Source organism: Coregonus lavaretus, assembly GCF_964263955.1.
Source record: "Coregonus lavaretus genome assembly, chromosome: 16".
NCBI classification, from domain to species: domain Eukaryota; kingdom Metazoa; phylum Chordata; class Actinopteri; order Salmoniformes; family Salmonidae; genus Coregonus; species Coregonus lavaretus.
Window position 1 is genome coordinate 33,091,261 of NC_140003.1, and position 24,753 is coordinate 33,116,013.

Below are 24,753 nucleotides of genomic sequence, written 5' to 3' on the forward strand. Positions count from 1 at the left end.
GCCTACACAGTGCATTTAACTCAAATAGGTGAGAAACCACATCAGTCGCAAATTGCATTACTGAAATTATTTTCAATAGTTCATAAACAACACAATAGCCTACATATTTCTGCGTGCAAAAATGAGCACGGGACGGGAGTGATTTTTAATCGGGAAGGAACAGGAAAGTTCCGGGGTTATAGAACTGTTGTGGGATCAGGACAATAGAGGAATGCATTTTCACTCCTGTGTCAACCTCTAACACACAGACTCCAGGGGATGACTTCCTCGTTGAAGGACGTTTTTCTTTTTGGGGGAGGATTTGGGATGGACAAGGCCATTCTCACAGTTTTGTGTTCTGAAACACCCCATTTCAATTACAGTGAGGTCAGAGATGGCAAGCTCGTATGTGATGACAAGGTCTAATGCATGGCTATGGTTGTGGGTGGGAAGGAACATCAACATGCTGTTCTAAATTCAGGCAGTCCAGGAGGTTACAAAAGTAGACAGCAAGGGGGAACTGTGGGTTATCAACACGGATGTTGAAATCACTAATAAAAATCAACATCTTGGGTAGAAACTGGTAAAGTGAAGTCAACAGTTCAGAAAAGTCATTAATGAATGAAGGATATATTTTCAGGGTGTAACACATAAGTAGGATACTGAGGCTTTGTGGTGGAATGCAATGCGCTCAAATGACGTGTAATCAGAAAGAGGAAGTAGAGTAATTTTCGGGCTGCTGCGGTGGTAAACAGCGAGACCGACCTCCTCGGCGGCCGTCTGTACGTGCCTGATCAATGTACATGTACCTGGGGAACAGCTTCGTTTAACAGGCATTTTTCTCCTTCCCTGTGCCATGTCTCAGTTAAACATAGGAAGCCCAAGTTGTTTTCACAAATAAAGTAATTGACAATAAATGTTTTACATTTTACATTTACATTTTAGTCATTTAGCAGACGCTCTTATCCAGAGCGACTTACAGTTAGTGATTACATATTTTTTTTTATACTGGCCCCCCGTGGGAATCGAACCCACAACCCTGGCGTTGCAAACGCCATGCTCTATCAACTGAGCTACATCCCTGCCGGCCATTCCCTCCCCTACCCTAGACGACGCTGGGCCAATTGTGCGCCGCCCATTAGTCTCCCGGTCGCGGCCGGCTGCGACAGAGCCTGGATTCGAACCAGGATCTCTAGTGGCACAGTTAGCACTGCGATGCAGTGCCTTAGACCACTGCGCCACTCAGGAGTTTACTGGAGTGATTGGGTGTTGAACAGTGCAGCTTTGAAATGCTGAGGAGGAGCGGGAGTGGTAGCCGTATTGTCACTGCGACGGATAGAGCGCAGATTTGACAGATCTGCCCCTCGTTTAGGGCGAGAGGCGGCTTTAGATCGGTTAGACCAGATTGAGGGAATTCCATTTTGATGGCAGTGCGAGACATTTACGGGCCACACTCGTGATTGTGTCGAGGTGCGCGCAGAAGACCCGAGTCCTGTATTTGTGCCTAAACTGCGCTGCAGAGGCTGTGAAGTTCGCGGAGCTCGGTGAGCGTATACTGCAGAGCCATGGCAGCAGAGTAGTGAAAGATATCGGCACGGAGTGGGGAGGAGGATAAACTCGCCCACAGGTAGACAAGTGCCGATATAATTGTAATCCACATAGCTAGCTCGATAGCTGTAGTGTCCAGGCCCAATGCCAAGTTGATTTATTGCGGTCCCAGCAGAGCTCAGCCTGGGAATTAAGCATCGGAGATGGATCCAGGTAGACAGCAGAGTCAGGTGGAGAGAAGGCCAGATAGGAGATCAGCAGGTGGTTGGAGGTGAACAGCAATGGAATCTTATGTGTATATTTCAACACATCAAGTCTTTCAGTTTGTCAGTTTGCTGGCAATTTCAACTTAGACTCAGAGTTGAAAAACAGCTAATGAAACAGGTCTGTCTAATAAACTTAAACCAAGCTTCGGCTGGAGTGAGAAGCGGCGTCAATCACGCTGGCGTCCTCATGTGCAGCATTCATACTTAAACATCCAACCTGTTATGTACGTGTTCTGCCCTTTTACATTATGATATTTTCAAACATTCAACTTCTATCCAGTCCCATCCCATATCTCTCCAACTACCACACTATAAAAGCTATCCTGGGTACTGCCACTCTCCAACAGTCTAGCAGCTAAACAGACCATTGAGTGCCTGCCTTATCCTCCCTGTGTTCATTTTGTGCTCCATTGGCCTTCTCTACTATTGGCTTTTATTCCCAGTCACTGTTGGAGGCGTTCTGCTTGTCGGATAGCAGCCATCCTGTCTGCCTAACTCTGGGCTTGTTGAGGGAAGCGTCGGGAAACAGCTTGCGGTGGGGTGCTCAGTGTCTGTTAACTGAAACCCATGCGCCACAGAGATTATGAAGACATGCACACAAACTGTGTAAGAAACTCAGAGCCAACCTTATGGTTCTGGCTATGTTGGTTTGAACATGGTAACTTACAACACCAAGGTTGTGGGTTTCATTCACACGGGCCACATACACTGAGTGTAAAAAACATTAGGAACACTTGCTCTTTCCATGACATTGACTGACCAGGTGAATTTAGGTGAAAGCTACGATCCCTTATTGATGTCACTTGTTAAATCCACTTCAAATCAGTGTAGATGAAGGGGAGGAAACAGGTTAAAGAAGGATTTTTAAGCCTTGAGACATGGATTGTGGATGTGTGCCATTCAGAGGGTGAATGGGCAAGACAAAATATTTAAGTGCCTTTGAACAGGGTATGGTAGTAGGTGCCAGGCGCACCGGTTTGAGTGTGTCAAGAACTGCAACACTGCTGGGGTTTTCACTTTCAACAGTTTCCTGTGTGTATCAAGAATGGTCCACCACCCAAAGGATATCCAGCCAACTTGACAACTGTGGGAAGCATTGGAGTCAACATGGGCCAGCATCCCTGTGAAACGCTTTTGACAGCTTGTAGAGTCCATGCACCGACAAATTGAGGCTGTTCTGAGGGAAAAAGGGGGTGCAACTCAATATTAGGAAGGTGATCCTAATGTTTGGTACACTCATACTGGATATAGCCGGTGTTAACTGTAAGTCGCAATGGATAAAATCATCCATTTAATAACCATCATTATCTTGGTCTGTCTAGCAGAGATCATGCAGTCTTTGTCTTGCGCTGACATTGCTTATGTTGACAATGTTCCTAGCCACACCAGGATAATTACGTAGTCATTTCTACCCACTATCTATCATGGTGTGGAACAATGTCTGCCTTTAGTGCCAAGGACGAGGTTAATATAAGCCCATCTCCATCTGCCCAGAGAGGATTGGGCCGGATGTTGTATCACCGCAGATTGTCAATTAGGCCCTCTCCTCTCTCATTTTAATATGGAGCGGTGTAGATATCACCTCTGAAGATGTATTAATCATGCCACATTATATGCACGACCTTGCCTTGGAACAGACTCCAGTCCCAGAGAGTGGCCCAGTGTTATTAAGGTCAGCCTGGACGAGATTAAAATCCCTGCCCCCCTCTCCCTCTCTGTCCGTCCACCATCACTGAGATGTGTATATCTCTCCAGCTCTTGGAGTTGATGAGAACATGAGATGTGGAAGGAAAAGTGGATTTCATAATCTGTGCCTTAAAGGACACATCACCTTGTTATTTCATAAAATCGGAGAGCTCTGGTAATATGATTTTTGTTCTAAATATCATCTGATGTTTTGGAGGAGGAGCGTGACGTTGCCTGTTGTGGGCTGAGCTCTTGGGCGCGTTGCATGAAGACATTATTTCCCCGGCTGATCACTTTTCCACAGCGCACCATTGCAGAGAACCTTGAGGGTGACATCCTTTTAGAGTAAATCACTTCTCTTGGACCACTTCCTGGAGAAGCAAGGACTGGAGCAAAGCACAGAAAGCGGGATGGGAGAGATGAGGGAGACAGAAAGAGAGAAACACACAAAAAGAGAAAGGAAAAGAGGGATAGAAAGAGGGGGATTGCAAGAGCGAGACAGAAAAAGACAGGAGCAGGTATAGATAGTGAGTGATGGGGGTATGACTCAGTGTGACGGAACAGGACCTTCCTTGATCCAGTTGAATGATGCCTCACAATCTGAGTAGAACCTCCACCCACAGGTTAGACCAGAAGCTGTTGTTTACTGGACTATTTCCTGTTTCTGCATAACTCCGGCCAGCGGAGGAGGACGGGGACGTGGGTGGACAGCCTATAAACTCGGAGGTCCGCAGTGCGGCTGGCCAGTGCGCGCTCTGCCTTCCTGTCTCCCGTTCTGGGAAACATAGCCCGCTAGGAGCTCTGCTCTGACCTTCACAATGACAGCAAACCCTGGCCCACCAGGCATCCCGCCCGGGTCTGTCAGGACACAGCCTGCCCTCAACCGTCACCACCTGGTGATTCATACAACAGAAGCTACCCCCCGACCACCGCACCCTGCCCTGTAAGTCACACCTGCTGCAAAATATTCATAAATCCATGGGAGTCGCGGTGCTGCTGAGGGAGCAGGACCATTTCTTCTAGGCTGCTGCCATTGTTGAAAAATCAGCTTAGCTTGAGAGGCGAGGGGAGCTGCGGCGCTTTGGAAGTTGCGTCTGGAGTTATGAATGTGCTGCCCTGGGTAACCTCTGGAGACAGCCTGATTTATTTAAAAACCTCCCTCCATCCTCCCCCGTCCAACGGATCCTATCTGCTCTAAAGGACAGCCCTTCACAAGATGCACGAGGGCAGTGAAAATGTGACAGATTTGCTCTCCACTGTAAATACATTCATGGCACCCAGGGTGACAAATGGCTTTTAAAAGGAGACAGTAAAGTAGCTCAGATAGGCCCCTTTAACAACTCTTAGCATCGGGTCCTAACAAATAAGAGGATGATACGGCTGCTGCTCCATTGTAACATATCGTCCTCTCACACCAATCTAGCCACTTGGAACGCTCATTGTGGTTTCAGACCCAGTCACAATGAATGAATGTGGAAGCTCAACAAGTGGTGGGTTCAGGAATTACACCCGTCAGAATACCAATCATTGCCAGTAAACAGGGCAGTCAGGTGAACAAGTTTGGGTAGTAGTACAATATTAGAGTCACCTTTTTAGTTAAGAAGATTTTGCCTTCAAACTAATGACCATGCTCTAAACCTCCCTGGGCCCATTCTCCTGACCTTGCTGTGTTCTTTGGGATAATATTAACTGGTATTCTGCCTCACTCTTTCTCTCCCAGTCTCTCTGACCATGAGTACCGTGTGCACCATTATGCCCCCTCCCTCGCCCCTTTTTTCTCTCTCCCTATTCTGGGCATATGCTCAGCCATGATCCTGGCACTGAACTGGTCCCTGTGCTCTCCAGTCCTCTCCCCCCAGGGCTCCCAGTATCCCAGGCCAAAACATCACACCCGCCTCCTGACCTCTATCGATCCCACAGAGCCGTGCCAACACTGAACAAAGACACTCCTCTCCCCTCTCTCTCCCTGCCAAGATTGAACGGTCCCTAATGAAGGGTGAGGACCATGGATCAGAGATGTCCAAGACTGAACAGTCCCTAATGAAGGGTGAGGACCATGGATCAGAGATGTCCAAGACTGAACAGTCCCTAATGAAGGGTGAGGACCATGGATCAGAGATGTCCAAGACTGAACAGTCCCTAATGAAGGGTGAGGACCATGGATCAGAGATGTCCAAGACTGAACAGTCCCTAATGAAGGGTGAGGACCATGGATCAGAGATGTCCAAGACTGAACAGTCCCTAATGAAGGATGTGGACCATGGATCACAGATGTCCAAGACTGAACGGTCCCTAACGAAGGGTGAGGACCATGGATCACAGGCTGTCCGTTTACAGCTGATCCCTGACAGATTATAGTTCATATCACAGAACTGGAGAGTTCTCCTGTCATTGAGAGTTTCAAAGGCATGCATACACAGAGAGGGCATGGACATCACAATCCGTTTCAATTTCCCAGTACTGCTTATTGTTTGTTGAAAGGATAGTCAATGGATTATTACATGGTAATGACGAGATCGCCCGGGTCAGGGAAGTAGAAATACTATACAATGGGGAGAACATTATGTTTTATAGGGCAGCAGAAATGAACCAGTAAACATATGTGAAACCAAGGTGCTCTCTTGCGTGCAGCCTCCTGCCTCTTCTCAAACACACACTGCTCAGTGTCACGCAGTTAGAATTATAAATACAATTGTGAAGCAGTCAAACCCCTCGAAACATGCGGGCAGAAGGATGACGATATGTAACAAACCCTCTCTCCGTTTCTACCTCTCTCCTTGCTCTCACGCTAATCCAGGAAGGATGAATTGTTTTCCCTGCTTCCATTTAATCTGTTCAAACACCAGAGACAACACTGAGGTGAGCTACTGTGTCAACAGTCCTGAGGTGAGCGGCATTGTAGGTCTGTCTTGTCCTCTTCTAGTTTCTCAGTCACACTCCCGTCAGCGCAGCGCTAATCAAACCTAGCACCATGCTGCTTGTTAGGCCTATACTTAGCATTTAGCTGCTGTGGTTTGCCTGGAATACAGATGTGTATTTTCACCAATTGTGTTGCCAAACACAAGCCCACACTTACCGCGACCACTGGAATAACCGTTCCATGACATCCATACCATACATAATGTATAGAGGTCTAAATTCTCATGAATCATGGATTTTGGTCACCAGGTAGTTTCTCTCTTCTGGGGATATAGGGCTGTATCGGATGGGCATAGCTTACTAAAGCGTGTATCACACAGAGCAGAAACCTAGATTGTCTCTCTGAGATTAATCTGTTGCACAGTGGAGAGTCGGGTTAGATGTGGAAATGAGCCTATAGCATAGTGCTGTGGGGAATGGATCTTATTTTCTCATGTATTTATTTATTCTCTAGATGCATGGTGATGCTTATTTTTCTGTTTCACAAATAGTACCAAATGGTGATGAGGAATGTTCATCCTTAAAAACAGATGCATATCAATTGAACTAGACTATAGCTTCGGATGTGAACCCTATGATAAATAAGTGTCATTACACCGTGTTAGAGTGAGTGTTGGGTGTATGGCAGATGGCCATGCTGGGAGCAGGCTTCACAGAGAGTGAGAGAGCTTTACCCTGCCCTAGAAGAGACATGTGATATTCACACACACACACACACACACTAGAGCAGGGGGATATAATTTAAAAAAATATCCATATCATGATAAATTGACCCATTCTTTGCGATAACGATAAATCAGCGATAAACTATTTTTGGGGGAATAACCAACTCCTTCACTCACTAGTTCCCTAAAATATATATGTATGCAAATTCATCAAATCCATGCAAAAAGTAATAATGCAATAAAAGTAACTCTTTTGCTAGATAAATACAACGACAAACATTTTTTATTAAATTAACATTTCCAGGAAAAGCATAATAGATATTTGGATGTGCAACCTGTCAAAATAGGATCCAGAATTAACATCTGCCACACTGATCCTCAACACGGGGGCCCCTCAGGAGTGTGTGCTTAGTCCACTCCTGTACTCCCTGTTCACCCACGACTGCGTGGCCAAGCAAGACTCCAAACACCATCAATAAGTTTGCTGATGACACAACAGTAGTAGGCCTGATTACCGACAACGATGAGACAGCCTATAGGGAGGAGGTCAGAGACCTGGCAGTGTGGTGGCAGGACAACAACCTCTCCCTCAACGTGAGCAAGACAAAGCAGCTGATCGTGGACTATAGGAAAGGAGGGCCGAACAGGCCCCCATTAACATCGACGGGGCTGTAGTGGAGCGGGTCGAGAGTTTCAAGTTCCTTGGTGTCGACGTCACCAACAAACTATCATGGTCCAAACACACCAAGACAGTCGTGAAGAGGGCACGACAACACCTTTTCCCCCTCAGGAGACTGAAAAGATTTGGCATGGGTCCCCAGATCCACAAAAAGTTATACAGCTGCACCATCGAGAGCATCCTGACCGGTTGCATCACCGCCTGGTATGGCAACTGCTCGGCATCCGACCGTAAGGCGCTACAGAGGGTATGTACTGGGGCCAAGCTTCCTGACATCCAGGACCTATATACTAGGCGGATGTCACAGGAAGCCTAGTCATAGACTGTCCTCTCTGCTACCGCACGGCAAGCGGTACCGCAGCACCAACACTAGGTCCAAAAGGCTCCTTAACAGCTTCTACGCCCAAGCCATAAGACTGCTGAACAATTAATCAAATGGCCACCCGGACAATTTACTTTGACCCTGCCCCTTTTGTTTTTACAATGCTGCTCCTCGCTGTTTATTATCTATGCATAGTCACTTTACCCCTACCTACATGTACATATTACCTCAATTACCTCGACTAACCTGTACCCCCACACATTGACTCGCTACCGGTACTCCCTGTATGTAGCCTCATTATTATTTTATTCTGTTATTTTATAATTTACTTTAGTCAATATTTTCTTAACTCTATTTCGTGAACTGCATTGTTGGTTAAGGGCTTGTGACAAATAACATTTGATTTAACTCTAAATATGATATTGTTGCTAAATAATCAATTAGCCTTCATGGCTAATGTCCTACAAAAACATTACAGCGCTAGGACTAGGCTACTTGATGTAGACGGGGGATGGGCAACTAGCGGCCTGCACCCTTCTACAATCAATGTATTAGCATTGACAAAATAATGGTTGTAGAACAATCTATTAGAACGTTGCGTAACACTTTATTTAGATAGTATAGACTATCAGTAACATTTCAACTATCTACTAACCCTAGCTCTATCCATTATTCTAAACCTAACACGCAATTGCTTATCAACAGATAATTGTTGATAGTATGTATCAAATAACTGCATCTCGACCATTGCAAAAGTTCTGGGAAAGTGCATGTCGTCCTCTGTAGCTCAATTGGTAGAGCATGGCGCTTGTAACGCCAGGGTAGTGGGTTCGATCCCCGGGACCACCCATATGTAAAAATGTATGCACACATAATAATATAATAATAATATGCCATTTAGCAGACGCTTTTATCCAAAGCGACTTACAGTCATGCGTGCATACATTTTTGTGTATGGGTGGTCCCGGGGATCGAACCCACTACCTTGGCGTTACAAGCGCCGTGCTCTACCAGCTGAGCTACAGAGGACCACAGAGGACCACATGACTAAGTCACTTTGGAAAAAAGCGTCTGCTAAATGGCATATTATATGTGACAGGAGAAGTCACCCCCCCGAACCTGAACTTTGAAGAGGGTTCTATTTCTAGGGACAAAGGCTGAGTGACATGAAAATTACACACAATATCCCCTCAGCATAGGGTTGAAAAATTCTGTTAACTTTTGGAAAAGTCCCTGGTTTTCCAGAAATCATGTTTGGAAGATTCCTGGAATAAGCAGGAAATCCAAGAATCCTTCAAACAGATTTTCTGGAAAACCAGGGAATTTTGGGAACGTTACCAGAATTTTGCAGTACAGTACCTCTGCACCTAGTTTATTGTGTTGATGTTTCGGTCAGAGACCTTTTTCAAGACCCAGTGACATGACATTAGCATGATCGCCGCCCTACTTTGAGGAGTAGCTACATGAACCCATAAGTGATCCCTGTGTCTCCACAGATCATAGGGCTCTGACCTGACTAGTGGCTCGCTGCACTACAACTCCAAGTAGACACAGAGCAGGGATGTACAGTACACTGATATTGGTTGGACAGATGGTGTGCCTCATTTTCATTCTATTAATCAAGTTAAACAAGTCGTGACTACAAAACACATTAATAAATAAAAGTACAACATTTTGCAACAGCGCGACACAAATAGCCATCCTCGTGATTAAAACATTGTCGTTGATGACAGTCGGCCCGTGTTCTATAGAGATATGACTTGTGCTCGCAATCACAAAGCAATCAGGTGGCCACCATATAGCTATTAGCGCTCCTCATTTGGGAGTTTATAGCAGCACACTTTGAATGATAATTATGTGGGAACAAAAGGCAGGTTGGAAGACAAAGGCAGGTTTAGAGTGAATGGGCTGCAGTAAGTGTTCGGACTCCAAGTGGCGTTCAGAAAGGGATTATACAAGGTAATTATTTAGGAGAATGGATGGATAGGGGAAAGGAAAGCGGTCTCAGGTTGGCTCTGTCCGTCTCCACTTAGCACCTCAGAAATAGCATCTGCACGATCAGAATGAAACACAGGACTTTGCTGAAAGACCGTGACATAGGGCCAGGCATAAGACACACACAGGAAACACACGACACACAAAGACATCGCAGACACACCCAAACTCACTCCTAGTTACCACCCCAAGACCCTTCTCCCTCTCACCTCTCTGATTTTGTCTCGTTTCTCCTTGACGTCAGGCTCGCCGGGGTCTCCATCGTTGACCCCCACCACCTTGGGCATGGGGACCGGTGGTAACGGCTTGGGCCCCTCCTTCTTCTTCTTCAGGTCCTCCACCACCTTGCTCTTCTCCGTCTGGATCTCAGCCCGCAGCTCATCCCGGGACTTCCTCAGCTTCTCCTTGGCCTCCTGCAGCGCCCGCTCGTGGTCCGCTCGGATCTTATCCCGCAGGCTCTCCTCCTCCTCCCTAAAGAGACACAGGAAGTCAGCTCACAGGTTACACAACCAGGAAGTAAATGACCAAACATATTGAAATATTACATATAGGCCTAACATTGTATAACAAAGTGAAGTAAAGATCTGGGCCACATGGTCAAGGCTTATTCCCTAGGGCCAAATATAGCCTACTGTGGAAAAATAAATACAAAGGAATCGAAAGCCTTGACAATAAACGGTCCCCTTTTCAATCCATGTTCTCTTGCGGTTCTATAATATACTAGATATGTTAGATATTATAAAACCCCTCTACTGGTACTCCAGTTCTCAGCTGTAAGGGCCCTGGAGATGTGAGCTGTGAACTGGAGGGCTAAACCCTGACAGAGCAGGGGACGTGCGTGTGCAAGAGAGAAAAGGACAGATAGAAGCCAGCCGTGAGTCAAAGTGCATTAGAGCAACTGCCACACAGACAAACAACACACAGCACAGCCTGAACCCATAGCGCAGGCAGGCAGAGGGAGAGAGAGTGCTAACATCTCTAGCAGTACAGTGATAAAGGAAAAGCATCAAATGGAGGTGAGTGAGATGAAATACAGCTAAAGGGGTCAGGCGGATACTGTGGGAACGGAGACGTGCTTTGACGACATCCGCCATCACGGCTCACTTCACCCACGATGAGCCCACAGGCCGGCAGAGAATAGACAGCTGCACAACAGAGGAATGGAGAGGGAAGGATGGAGAGATGGGAGGGATAGAGAGAGGATAGGACTAGAGAGGGGAATGGAAGAGCCCATGGGGGGATGGAGAGGTCAGCGATCAGGTCACTTCCTGTAGCACAGACAGGAGGCATTTCACCGCAGCCACTAAAAGCCAATTTATGCTTGATCCACAAATGTGGTCGGAGGCTCCGTATGGTGGGTGTGAATCAATTGAGGAGCCTCCAGAGGCATGCAGAAGTCAAATTGAGCTCCTTATCGCATCACCATGCGCCTCCCAAATGTTGTAACAATGCGGAGGGCTCCGTATAGCTCCGCATTGACATGATTGGTTGACGGTAGGTGGGGGCGGGAGGTCCTGTATAAACACAAACTCACTTCCTTGACAACTTCCTTCACAACAGCTCTGTGCTGCTCTGCAAAGTGCAAGAAGTATGAATGCCCTGACTTCTGCAGAGGCCGTATCACTGGAAATGCTGCACGGCCAATGCAGATGCCGGATTGACCTTGCAGCGCCTTTAACTCACCAAGACAGACAGGCATTTTAGATGAATTACCCTTCATTCATTCAGTCGACTGGCTCCCAGCATAGACACAGTGATCGTCTGTTGTATTTCATAACCATACGGTTCCCTGGTGTGAGCCTATCCACTCCCCAGGACCAAAATAACAGCTCCACACAACTTACATTAATGTTGGCCTCAAAACATTTATGTCGATGTGCGTGTCTGTCTGCAGACTTTAATTGATAGGAAATGTGTTTACACGGTGATGAGGTTTGTGTGTGTGTGTATCCGGACTGAGTCAGTTCTAAACACACACTGTACTGGCATTTCTAACACACCGGAGGGCTGGAGTCATATGCATCTATAAGTATGCCCTCACAAACATGCATTCAAATATGATATTTAGTGGGTTATAAATGTTCACTGACTAAAGCGCTTAGCAGTCATGAGTGTTTACGTGTGTGTGTGGCACGGCAGCGGGAAATGAGAGCGGGGGTTTTCAGCCCACACCGTGCTATAATGGCTCCCAGTGAGAGGTAAAGGCCAGGATGATGACATGAAACACCAATAATACGGCATTACTATACAGCACCGGGCCTAATTGGTGCACAAAAAAAAATCATCTGTCTCTCAAGAGCATGTCAACATCTGTCTGACTAAATTATCATTACAAAGACATGAGCCCAGGCCCCCGCAATCAAGCCCGCCTCAGCTAACGTTCCTGTTCCCTTCATCAGACCAATCGCAAATCGCATCCACCTTCTTTCAAAGATAATTCGTAAAAATCCAAATAACTTCACAGATCTTCATTGTAAAGGGTTTAAACACTGTTTCCCATACTTGTTCAATGAACCATAAACAATTAATGAACATGCACCTGTGGAACGGTTTTTTAGACACTAACAGCTTACAGACGGTAGGCAATTAAGGTCACAGTTATGAAAACTTAGGACACTAAAGAGGCCTTTCTACTGACTCTGAAAAACACCAAAAGAAAGATGCCCAGGGTCCCTGCTCATCTGCGTGAACGTGCCTTAGGCATGCTGCAAGGAGGCATGAGGACTGTAGATGTGGCCAGGGCAATAAATTCCAATGTCCGTACTGTGAGACGCCTAAGACAGCGCTACAGGGAGACAGGACGGACAGCTGATCGTCCTCGCAGTGGCAGACCACGTGTAACAACACCTGCACAGTATCGGTACATCCAGGAACGCACAATCCCTCCATCAGTGCTCAGACTGTCCGCAATAGGCTGAGAGAGGCTGGACTGAGGACTTGTAGGCCTGTTGTAAGGCAGGTCCTCACCAGACATCACCGGCAACAACGTCACCTATGGGCACAAACCCACCGTCGCTGGACCAGACAGGACTGGCAAAAAAAGTGCTCTTCCCTGATGAGTCACGGTTTTGTCTCACCAGGGGTGATGGTCGGATTCGCGTTTATCGTCGAAGGAATGAGCGTTACACCGAGGCCTGTACTCTGGAGCGGACATCCTCCTCCCTCATGTGGTACCCTTCCTGCAGGCTCATCCTGACATGACCCTCCAGCATGACAATGCCACCAGCCATACTGCTCGTTCTGTGCATGATTTCCTGCAAGACAGGAATGTCAGTGTTCTGCCATGGCCAGCGAAGAGCCCCGATCTCAATCCCATTGAGCAAGTCTGGGACCTGTGGGATCAGAGGGTGAGGGCTAGGGCCATTCCCCCCAGAAATGTCTGGGAACTTGCAGGTGCCTTGGTGGAAGAGTGGGGTAACATCTCACAGCAAGAACTGGCAAATCTGGTGCAGTCCATGAGGAGGAGATGCACTGCAGTATTTAACGCAGCTGGTGGCCACACCAGATACTGACTGTTACTTTTGATTTTGACCCACCCATTGTTCAGGGACACATTCAATTTCTGTTAGTCACATGTCTGTGGAACTTGTTAAGTTTACGTCTCAGTTGTTGAATCCTATGTTCATACAAATATTTGCACGTTAAATTTGCATAAAATAAACGCAGTTGACAGTGAGGACGCTTCTTTTTTTATGATAATGTAATTGGCACGTGTACAGTATATTCGTTACGCATCTTATTTACCACACGCGTACAAATAGAGCCTTTGAGTGGAAAATCTGTCAGACCGCACAAGAGCTGCTGCAGCATCTTGTGGTGCTTTTAAGACAACTTGGAACTCTGAAAAATACGAGGTCAAATCATGACGTCAGTGACATTTCAGGTCGGAGCTCTAGAAAGAGGCCTGAGTTCCCGAGTTGGATGACCGTTCAACACGATTTCTCTCAGTCAGAGCTAATTTTTTCCCCCAGTGGTCTTGAACGCGTTATCAAACGGCAACGTAAGGCAGGCTTCATTAGCATGTCACACACCACTTTGCAATGCGCTGGAGGCAGTATGCATTTTGAAAACATACTTAATTGTTTGAAACCTGAACATTTTAATGCATAAAGGCATGTCTTACCTTGCTTCAAAGTAGCCTGTTAGATATTTCTAACAGATATTTCAACTCTATCACATGGAACCACCTGCTAATTGCATTATGGAACGAACATTCGCACTTAGCCTACTGTCTTGTACACACATTGCTGCGCTAATAATGTGAAGAAATAATATAGTTTATCAACATTTTAAGCTAAACGTTCTGATCTGTTGAGTCAGACTCACTGCTTAATTGTTTTTATGTAGCCTAGGCCTACTGGTTATATGAATTTGGGATCTATCGTCCCACAACTGTCCCAGAGTCAGTTTGAAATAGGCCATTTCTTTCTCGACCAGAAGACCAATAGAATAGGTAAACTTTTCTACCGTAGTAGATTGACATAGGCTAGTGATTTATATGTTTGTTACTCATCTTGTTGGCTGATGAAAAGTAAGTAGACAGTTATTTTAACATGTTCAAAGTGCACATCTGAATTCGGTAAGAAGGACCACACATCCTTGCATCCTCAACTTGCATGTTTTGTTAACTACCATATTCTAAATGTGATCTGTCATTTTGAGCACTGTGAGTGGACGCACTAATCAAGTTTCGCACTCAATGCATATGGGTCTGGTAAATTTCTCAAATGCCCGGTAAATAAAGATGTTGCCAAATGGAAACCCTGACACACACACACACACACACACACACAATCTCATCTAAAATGTAGGAGCAGTCGCGGTGGCTGCTGGCTGTGTCGGAGGTACAGGGATCAAACCCTTTTTCAGACGGAGGGAGCCTTTATTCCCCGGTGCTGCCTGGCACTCTCTCCGCCTCTCCAGAGGCTTTTGGTCCAGGCACTCCGGGCAGAATTACTCACCGTGGAGAGCAGCAGACTGCCTTAGCTTACCCACAGAGACAGCTTCCACCACAGCACCATTCAGCATGGCCATGTGAGGCTTAGAGCAGAGCTCCTTCTCTGGGAGAAGACAGCCAGCCAGGGGAAGAGGGGTTTTATCACGGAGGCTGAGGTTTCACATTTAGCAGAGGAGCTGGAGGCTGAGGTTTCACATTTAGCAGAGGAACTGGAGATGAGAAAACATGAGCAGGGCACTATGCTGACTTTTTTATTTATATTACACAAGGAGCATGTGTGCGCTTAAGTTGAAACATGTAGGCACAAAGAAATGTAGGAGCACAATGAAAAATATTGAAAAGGTACTAAAGATGATGGAAGTCTAGCATTCTCTAGCTGCCATTCCCTGCCATTGTAAGTGATGCTGTGTCCCAAAAAGCAATTTAACAATGTGAAAACATTGCGTTACTAGACAAAGAAAACAGTATTCAATATAACAATGTGCCCGACTTTGTGGCAAGTGGTTTGTCCCCAATCCCCATCTCCTGAAACCTGGCACATACACACAAACCGCAGCATCCATAATAACTGCCATGGCGCAGTAAGTCAGTCTAAACAAAAGAGCTCTGTACATTTTGTACATATTTTAGATGATTAAGGTGTTTTATTATTTTAAAATTAGCTTTTTTGTTTTTAATAAGTCATGAAGTGTTGGTTTCGATATATTTGGTTGTATTTATCCATAGTTAAAAAACTGATGGCAAGAAGAAACTGTCCGAAGGTGGCTTCATCACCATCAATTTATTTGTTTTGTTAAGCTACCGAATTTTCATGTCTACCTTTATTTTTTTCTCTGTATCAGTAGGCCTATACTGCAATTCAGCTATGAATGTGTAGCCTACAAGATTAAATGAACAAATGAAACAATAAACCCTTCATATAACTGTCCCTCTACTGCTTTCTGCCATCCTCCCACAGCTCTCGGTTTGGTCGTGTTCCATCCTTCCATCTGTGTGGGCCCTGATGACATCAGTCCGGATGGACGGTGGGTTTAGAGAGACTCATCTCCAGTCCTGGCCCAGGCATATGCTCTTTAAAACCAGGATTAGGGAGGAATGGGTAAGCCGTTGCTTTTTTACCTCCATTTTCCTCCTGATTATTTACAAGGTAGCGGAAAGAGAATTAACACCAGGGATTTAAGGAAGAGCAGCATGCTGGATTAGCTACCTAGCACTGACAGCAGCCAGCAACAGAGGAAGAGCGGGAAGTACAGAGAGTGAAAGACAGCAGAGGATTTTAAAAACGCAGAGACGCTGTTTTGGGGGTTGACATGAATAATGTAAATGCCATGAAACGCTTCCCCTGCACACAGGTGTCTCACCCACGGAAATGACTTCATCCATTGATCTCCTGCGCCGCTTAAAACCTCCCGCTCCACCGAATTAATTATGTCTGGTGGCTTGGAGGGTTTGATGGCTGATTCACAGCGTCTCTCAAATCTTTCGCTCTCCTCTCATTACGCCAGGGTCTTCACAGTGCAGCCATCTTCGCTGGTTACTGATCGTGTTTACTTTGAGAATCAGTCATTTGCTTGGGAAATCACGCCTGTGCTCTGCTCATTTGGAATTGTTTCCCCTCTTTAAAAGGAGGAATAAATGAATGCCAAGCAGGTGGAAGAGGTGTTCTAAGTACCAAGAGGCGCACTGCAGAATGGATAATGTCCACTGTTCAAGGTTATCAAGTCCACTTCAGTGTCTCAAACAAGGTGAAGAGAACATAATGGGTTTATAAATCAGGAGAACAGAATTGAACAAAAACGTTCAACTGAACTCGACAGATAAAATGTCCTATCTCTGTAGTCAGTGAAAGCAGTCGCTCTCTGGTGAAACCCATTGACCAAGGCCTAAGAGGCAAGTCAGTGCATTTGTTTGCTCTGTGTCAAACTGCTCTCAGAGAGAAGGGCTCTCCTGGGAACAATAGCCTCATGGTATCGATCGACTGATGCACACAACAAGTCTAGCTTTTCTTCGCCTTTAAGTGTAGAAATCCGACATAGATAGTGAACAATATAGCTGCAGAGTACTATTGTTCAGTCTTCCTCCTCCACCTTTTTCTCCTCCTTCGTCTTGTGTTCATAGAAGCCGCTGCCGGCAGTTGACTTCCCGTCCCAGTTTTCCCATGACCCACTTGGCATGCCTGAAAGCGAGCTGTGGTGTAACGGGCGACAGCACTCAGAGCTCGGCATTCAGGGGGTGTGTAATTACATACTTTCCCTGGCTGCTCAGCCATTGTTCCAGCTGGTCACCTGAGCCCCTGGCTGTATGGCCTCACATCACATACAGTATTCTGACCTATATCCCTGTGTGACTAATGCCTCTAAAGAACAGAGTTTCTTAGCGCTCCAATCCTGAAAACCCACAGGGCTGTACAATTACTCTCGCCCAGAAGTAGTAATACTCATGATTCAATTATCAAGCTCGAGGCTAGATTAATCTGGTGTGGGCTACTACAAAATTGTGCTTTACACAGCAAGACCAGCCAACTGAAAAACAAAATGGGAAATTGTGGGTTTCAGATTAGGTGCTGAATCACAAACCTCTGCTGGAACCCCAATTTCATTTCCTCATCAGCATGTAGTAATTATCACACCAGTTGGCAACAACCGCTGGGGTCAATACCACCTCAATTCAGGACCTTACAGATTCAAGGCCATGGAGATTGGATACGGTTTCTAATTCACTGGGCCTCTCTCAGTTTGAACTCATTTCCTGAATTGACAGGAGTCATAATGGAGTGTATACTGCAGCTCCGGACGATTGGCTGTCAGTGATGCCACTCGGCTTAAGTGCTGCCCTGCCAGCCATTGTGTTTGTGAGAGCATTGTGTTACAGTCAGACACACAAACAAGTCTCTCAAGGAAGCTCGTCGTCACCATTAGCGAGCAGGAGCAGCTCGGAGATGACAAACAGAGACAAAGTGAGACACTCCAACAGGCGCTGACGAGTCACACACACACTGTTCTGGCAGGGGCTGGCACCGTGGCTGGCTGACACTGTCGTCCCCTAAGTAATGCGCAGGATCCTGGTAGAGCCTTCTCCATTGGTCTCTCCACTCTCTGAGGGGGTCTGGGCTGATCATCCATGATGAACCCAGCTTCATCGACTGTTTCAGCCATGGGCCCTTCGGTTCACTCACGGTCTGACTGCTGCAGCACGAAAACTGTGTGTATGGGGTACTAAATTGATCGGCTTTTCAGTCATGTGCTCTGTATTCATGGCTTCTTGGGTTTCAGACGCGTCTTTCTCTAGAAATGTGTATAGCCATCAACATCTTTCAAACATGTTTATCTTGATTGCCTTTATTATAGTCTAGTCATACACTGAGTGTACACAACCTTAGGAACACCTGCTCTTTCCGTGACCAACTGACCAGGTGAATACCAAATACCAAAGCTATGATCCCTTCATGTCACTTGCTAAATTCACTTCAAATCAGAGTAGATGAAGGGGAGGAGACAGGTTAAAGAAGGATTTTGAAGCCTTGAGACAATTGAAACATGGATTGTGTATGTGTGCCACTCAGCGGGTGAATGGGCAAGACAAAATATGTAATTGCCTTTGAACAGGGTATGGTAGTATGTGCCAGGCACACCGGTTTGTGTGTCAAGAACTGCACAGCTGCTGGGTTTTTCCACACTCAACAGTTTCCAACAGTTATCAAGAATGCTTCACCACCCAAAGAACCAGCCAACTTGACACCACTGTGGGAAGCATTGGAGTCAACATGGGCCAGCTTCCCTGTGGAACACTTGACATCTTGTAGAGTCCATGCCAACGAATCGAGGCTGTTCTGAGGACAAAAAGGAGTGTAACACAATATTAGGAAGGTGTTCCTAATGTTTTGTACACAGTGTATTTCAACCACATTTCTCTATGGTTGCCTTTCAAAAGCCATGTAGCCTACATCTCCCAGTGACGTTAGTCTTAGTCTTGTGTCTCTGGGGTTTTGTTTGTGTTGCACCTTGTCAGCCCAGTCTGGCCGTCTCTACCCATCTTCCTTCTCTCACACACACTGTTTACAGCTTGAGTACAATCTGGGATGGCCAGAAAGACACACATAAAACCCATTCATGAGAATCCCAGATCTAGAGCCATTTATTTCATGGATGGCAGAAACTGGTAGGTAGGTGTGGGGGTGAGAGAGAGTGAGAGAGGAGACCAGAGCTCATGTTTGGCTCCAGAGCCCTGAGGGGAGAGCCTCTATGGGTCATAAGTGAAAGCAGACACCCAGCTGTTCCCACACATAATACATTATTCATGGCAGCCAGTAACGCTGACCGTGGTACAGTGTATTCACAAAGAGAAATCCCTGCGACGCGACAGTCTTTCACCATGGATTCGAGCCAGTGAATGAGAGTTCCCCTAGTGCAACACGCAGCGCTGCCAGCTTTCCAATAGTCTAAAGCCTGTCGCATGCTTCTCAGTTGAAACAGTTAGTGTATGACAACATTGTGACTGTTCGTTTTGGTCGAAGTTCAGTAGACAATTTCTACGCCACTTCTTTGGTGATTAGTTAGATGTAAAATTGCACGACCAAGACCTCAGCAAAAACATCAAAATTACAGATTGTGATTTATCTTTGATTAATTTGGAATATTCTGAGGATATTCCTAATCATGTATGATGAGATGGCAGTACCCATGGTGACCTCAGTGTTTAGCTACATTCTGAGAACCAGTGGATTAGGAACTCATTTTAGAAGTTCAGTCACACATTTGCCTCCTTCCTACTCAGTGTGAAGGGCTGCCTGTCACTGGTTTCACCAGATCTGCAATCCAATACGTTTTGCTTCATGAGCACCTCCGCACAGAGATGGGAGAGGTGTGTGCGCACATATGTGTATTAGTGTGTGTATGTGGGTGTATTATTAGTCATGGTTCAGTGCAATGCTCTCTCACACACAGCTGCAGATTAATCTAGTCATGCTGTGTGTCTGACATGGACAATGAAGCGTAGAACAGACGTATGATTCCTGAGATCACACTAATTATGATAAATCAGCAAGCTGGGGGTGTCAACCCTAACTATGACCCAGCGGTGCTAGCCTGCAATGCTAAATTTAGACGAATGGGAGGGCAAGGCCACAGCTGCTGTATACATGCCAACACACTAATAGTAAATGACAAGCCAATAAGAGGTGAAGGGGTTACCTAGCTACAGCCATGGCAATAAACCTGATTACTGGAGATGCATTGTGGGGTTTATGTAATTACATTTACCTGTGGCTCAGTGCAACCACAGCTCTGGCATTGGCTTTCCTCTGGCAGAGACTGATGCTGCTGCACCAACTACGTAAGAGGAGCACACGGACTCTGGGAGTAGGCTATTTCTCATGAATTGATCCTAACCCTGCTAAGGCTTGCTCTGGCATAATGACACTGGTTGGGCAAAATGTTGCTTCAAGGGACCAGGTCAATCTCTTACCGACTTGACAGATGTTCCTTGTTAAATTTTTTTTTGAAAAATAGAACAATTCATTGTGCTCTTTTATGGACAATAACATTGATACCTACAAATATATATGAGTGTCCTTTCCCAAAATCTGTTTGGTGAACGCCAGATAACTAGATGTGTAGATAGGATTCAAAACAAACTGAGGAAAACAGTTGGTACCAAGCAAATAACATCTAAACAACTTGAGATCTGTCAGTAATGCCTATTGGATTTCTCAACACATCCTCAAGTTGATAAGGTTCAACTCAACCATGGGCATAAATAAATCATGAACACAGCACACTGTAAAAAAGAAATCGATTTCTAGTCATGTTTACGAGAGTATCCTGAACTCAGTTCAAGCTGGGAGTTAAAAGCATGTAACTGAGGCAAAGATTCACTCCTTTACAATTTAATGTCGCTGCCAAGAAAACACACCGCCTTTGGCAACAATGGGCCGATCCAACAGAGGACAGTACAGGGAGAGTGCCAAACCAGACGTGGAGCTAAACCGCTAAATATGCCCACTTTCTAACCAGGCACTTAAAACCAACTTCCATATCTGAAACATATACAGGAACAAAATAAGAAAACCCCATGGAACAATGTAATAACAATCAGCTGGTCTCTAGTTATTCTCCTAAAGCATATTTCCTGAGGGGATTTTTTTAAATCCTCCTTGTCCTCATTTTCAGGGCCCGTTTGAACCCTGTCCTCACTAACACACGATGATGACGATGTTTTGCCAATGGCTGAGTCAGCTGTTAAAAAATGCAAAGCCTAATATATTTCCATAAGCTGTGAGCGACAAACACAGCCAAGGAAGAAAAAAAACTCTAAACAAACTAATGAATGGTTCTGGGAGGTTAAACGCAGAGTGCTCCTTCAAAATCCTTAATGTAGAACTAAACCCGAACCCTATCCCACCCCCTCAAACCCCACCTGCTAGGCCCATTTCAGTTGGCAGTGATGCCATTGTCTGAGGCTGCCACCGACACCTTCTTTCAACGAAAACTAAACCCATCTACAGTCAGCAACTGAAACATTATTTTATTTCACCTTTATTTAACCAGGTGAGCCAGTTGAGAACAAGTTCTCATTTACAACTGCGACCTGGCCAAGATAAAGTAAAGCAGTGCAATAAAAACAACAGAGTTACATATGGGGTAAACATAACAGTCAAAAATACAACAGAAAATATATATACAGTGTGTGCGAATGTAGTAAGTTATGGAGGTAAGGCAATAAATAGGCTATAGTGCAAAATAATTACAATTTCATATTAACACTGGAATGATAGATGTGCAAGAGATGATGTGCAAATAGAGTTACTGGGGTGCAAATTAGCAAAATAAATAACAATATGGGGATGAGGTAGTTGGGTGGGCTAATAAACATCTCCAAAACCCACTTTTTACTTCAGAAATACAAAATAGTGACTACTGAAGTGTTGTTCACATTGACATGTAGCCTACCACTTATTTCTGATCTCGGCCTCATCTCTTCCCGGGCATCAAACTGCAATAAATATTTTATTTTGGGCAGGCCACGTCAACGTAAGCTATGGCAAGTTCTCTGACAAACAGAAAAATTAAAACAGGAATCATGGGAGGTGGTAACAGAGGTCCCTGCAGAGTGAGAGGCAGTGAAAAAGCTTTGAACACTTACTGCACTCTACAACTAACAACGTTTTCACAAATGCCCACAGTACACCTGTAGGGACAACTCCACCTTACCCACCTCTCACAGGCAGCCAAACCAGCAACCTACAGTAAACAGGGGCCCAGCTTTTTGTGATAAATAATTTACAGGTAGATCTAAACATTACAGGTTAAAATTGAGAAACATCATAAGGGGCAAGCTAGTTACTAAAATACTATAGTGCTAGTAGTGCCCTACTTTAATTCTGTGTGAAGCACTTGTCAACTCCAGCAGATTCCCCGCAGAATGTGTGTGTGTTCACCAGTTCAATGAGTTGAACAGTCAGAGACCAATGTCAGTCAATGGTGATTGCAACCTCTTTTTGCAATGTGCTCCAGTTTGCCACGCTAGTCTCCCAATCAGGAACACATCAGCAGCACTACAATTTCAGTCTTACACAACCTGCACACAAAGCAATTAACCAAAGGCTAGGTGTGAGAATCTAAAGCCTTGCAGGCCTTAATGCTCAAATCAGCATTTTGGAATACTGTCTGTCCAAACTGCAAGTTACCAAATCAGAAGTGTTGTGTTCAGACAGCAGTCATTTGCTGACATGGCTATGCTAGTTGTCATAGTAAAGACGGATGTGTGCGCAGCGTAGGCTGATTGGTGGTGCACTCGGAAGTTATGTAGCAAACAAAAGTGACGATGCATGCCATGGACATTTCCCAGTTACTTTGAATGTTCAAAATCATAGCACAAAACGCTTAAAGCCTCAAAGGATAAGATGATCCAACTCTCAAAGAGTCCTTTTTGGTTAGCCACAGCAGTCAAGTAGCTCGCTAGGTAGCTGTTTAATTTTCTAGCACATTAACTAACTTGTTTGGAAACAATCAACGAGCTCATTAGCTACCACATGTTCTTGTCAAACTCAGAAGCTAGCAAGCAACAAGATATGCCAAATAGTCGAAAACCACTTGAGGGCAAATAAATCCGATTTCACCGTTCAGTCGCATGGCCAGGAATCAGATTAGTATCCGATTTCAAACTACCTATGAAGGTGTTTTGAAATGTGCCTTGAAATATCCAATTCCATGTTATTTTTGACTGTTCAGACTGCATGAAAAATAAGAGATTTGAACACGCAAAAAGGAGTTCAGGAGTTCTTATTGTGTTGGTTTCAGTGACCATCCCTCACCCCTAAGTGTTAAATGCAGAAGACACATTTCAGTTGACTGCATTCAGTTGTACAACTGACTAGATATCCAATTTCCTTTCCCATCTGGCTTTTTAGAGTCATGTGGCTGTACTCCAGTAGCTCTTGAATAAGACCTGTGGACACAATTTGCTGGAGATACGGACCAGACTGACAGTTATTTGATGTAAATCCTACTGATGGCCCAATAAGCTGTTGAGTTCTACATAGAGCAGAGAAATCATCAATTTCTTCAAAGCAGTGTGTCTAATAAATGTAGCCTAGTTTGAGTTGCTTTAGAGATTGCGCTTTTGTAGTGCATTTCAATTCACACTGACATGTGAAGTTTAGGGAGCAACACTATATAGGTGCGCAGTCCTCAGCATCTCTTACCTGTGTCTGTGTTCATCGTGGCCCCCCTGTCCATGAATGACCACCTGTCCACCAGGATGCTTAGCCCCCTTTGGCGCCTCGATGTGCGGAATCAGCACATCTTCCAAGCCCAGGTCGAAGCGCTTGTGTTTTGAGTTGTCCGGGAGGAAGAAGAAAGCTCCAAAGCATAAAGTGATGAAGGCACTGAGGATGAGGAGCAGGATAAACTTCTCTGAGAGCCTCAGGGTGGCCCTGTGGTGTGAGAAAGAGGCAGCGCTGGGTGACAGGGTAGGTATCCTGCGGCCCGACAGCGGCAGTAGAGCCGGTGTGGTCATGTTGTACTGTGTAAATTAAGGCAGGGTGGACAAATGTCACGGCTGTATTATCTCATTCTGGCGGCAAGTACGTGTCCAGAAATCAAGTGTTGAGGTCCCTCAGTGAAGTGACTGGTCACCAGTAAATGTATGGTTTTTATTCTGAAATTGAAGGAGAGAGTAATGAGGAAATAGCAGGTAGCTACATTACTCCGATATTATCGTATGGTTGATTAGCCTGAAAACTGCCAGTCTTACAGTCAGACAAATAGCATAAAAGGTCACACACAAAATAAACTGTTGAGGCTTTTAAAAAAAGTCATTACTACCAAGCCATTAAACTTACGAAAACATAAGCACATGCTTCTGACTGAGGTGAAAGGTCCTATATTTATGAAGCACACAATCTTAGTTCGTCCATAAGGATAAGCCATACAGAATGCACAGTGCATTGAAAGCAATTATGAAACATAAGGAAACTCTTTCCAAGTAAAGACATTTATGTCAAATCGGTTTGAAAAGGGAAAGATACTTAAGGTATGCAGGCTAGCAGATAGCGCTACGTCGATACAAAAACACCTGCGTGAGCGCGTGATACCATCACACTACGCCAACAAAGCACATCACCACCCTTCAGTGCTATACCTAGTGGACTAAACTCCACTTCTTCACCGTGGAGTTTAGTCCGTTATGATATACCTGAAATGTAGTGCGAGACGACACATTTTCAATTATATTACAGT

The 24,753-nt window shown here is 45.3% G+C and overlaps 1 protein-coding gene across 1 annotated transcript in view; it reads right to left on the reverse strand.

Annotated features, from left to right (window-relative positions):
• LOC311143625 (mannosyl-oligosaccharide 1,2-alpha-mannosidase IB-like) overlaps window positions 1-24,753 on the reverse strand; it is a 108,646-nt gene that overhangs the window by 82,954 nt on the left and 939 nt on the right. Inside the window, exons 2-3 of the mRNA XM_084179488.1 lie at window positions 23,718-24,172; window positions 10,269-10,530 (exon numbers count right to left, since the gene is read on the reverse strand). Coding sequence (XP_084035614.1) covers window positions 10,269-10,530; window positions 23,718-24,031 — 576 coding nt within the window. The 5' untranslated portion in view covers window positions 24,032-24,172. The remainder of the gene's footprint in view (window positions 1-10,268; window positions 10,531-23,717; window positions 24,173-24,753) is intronic.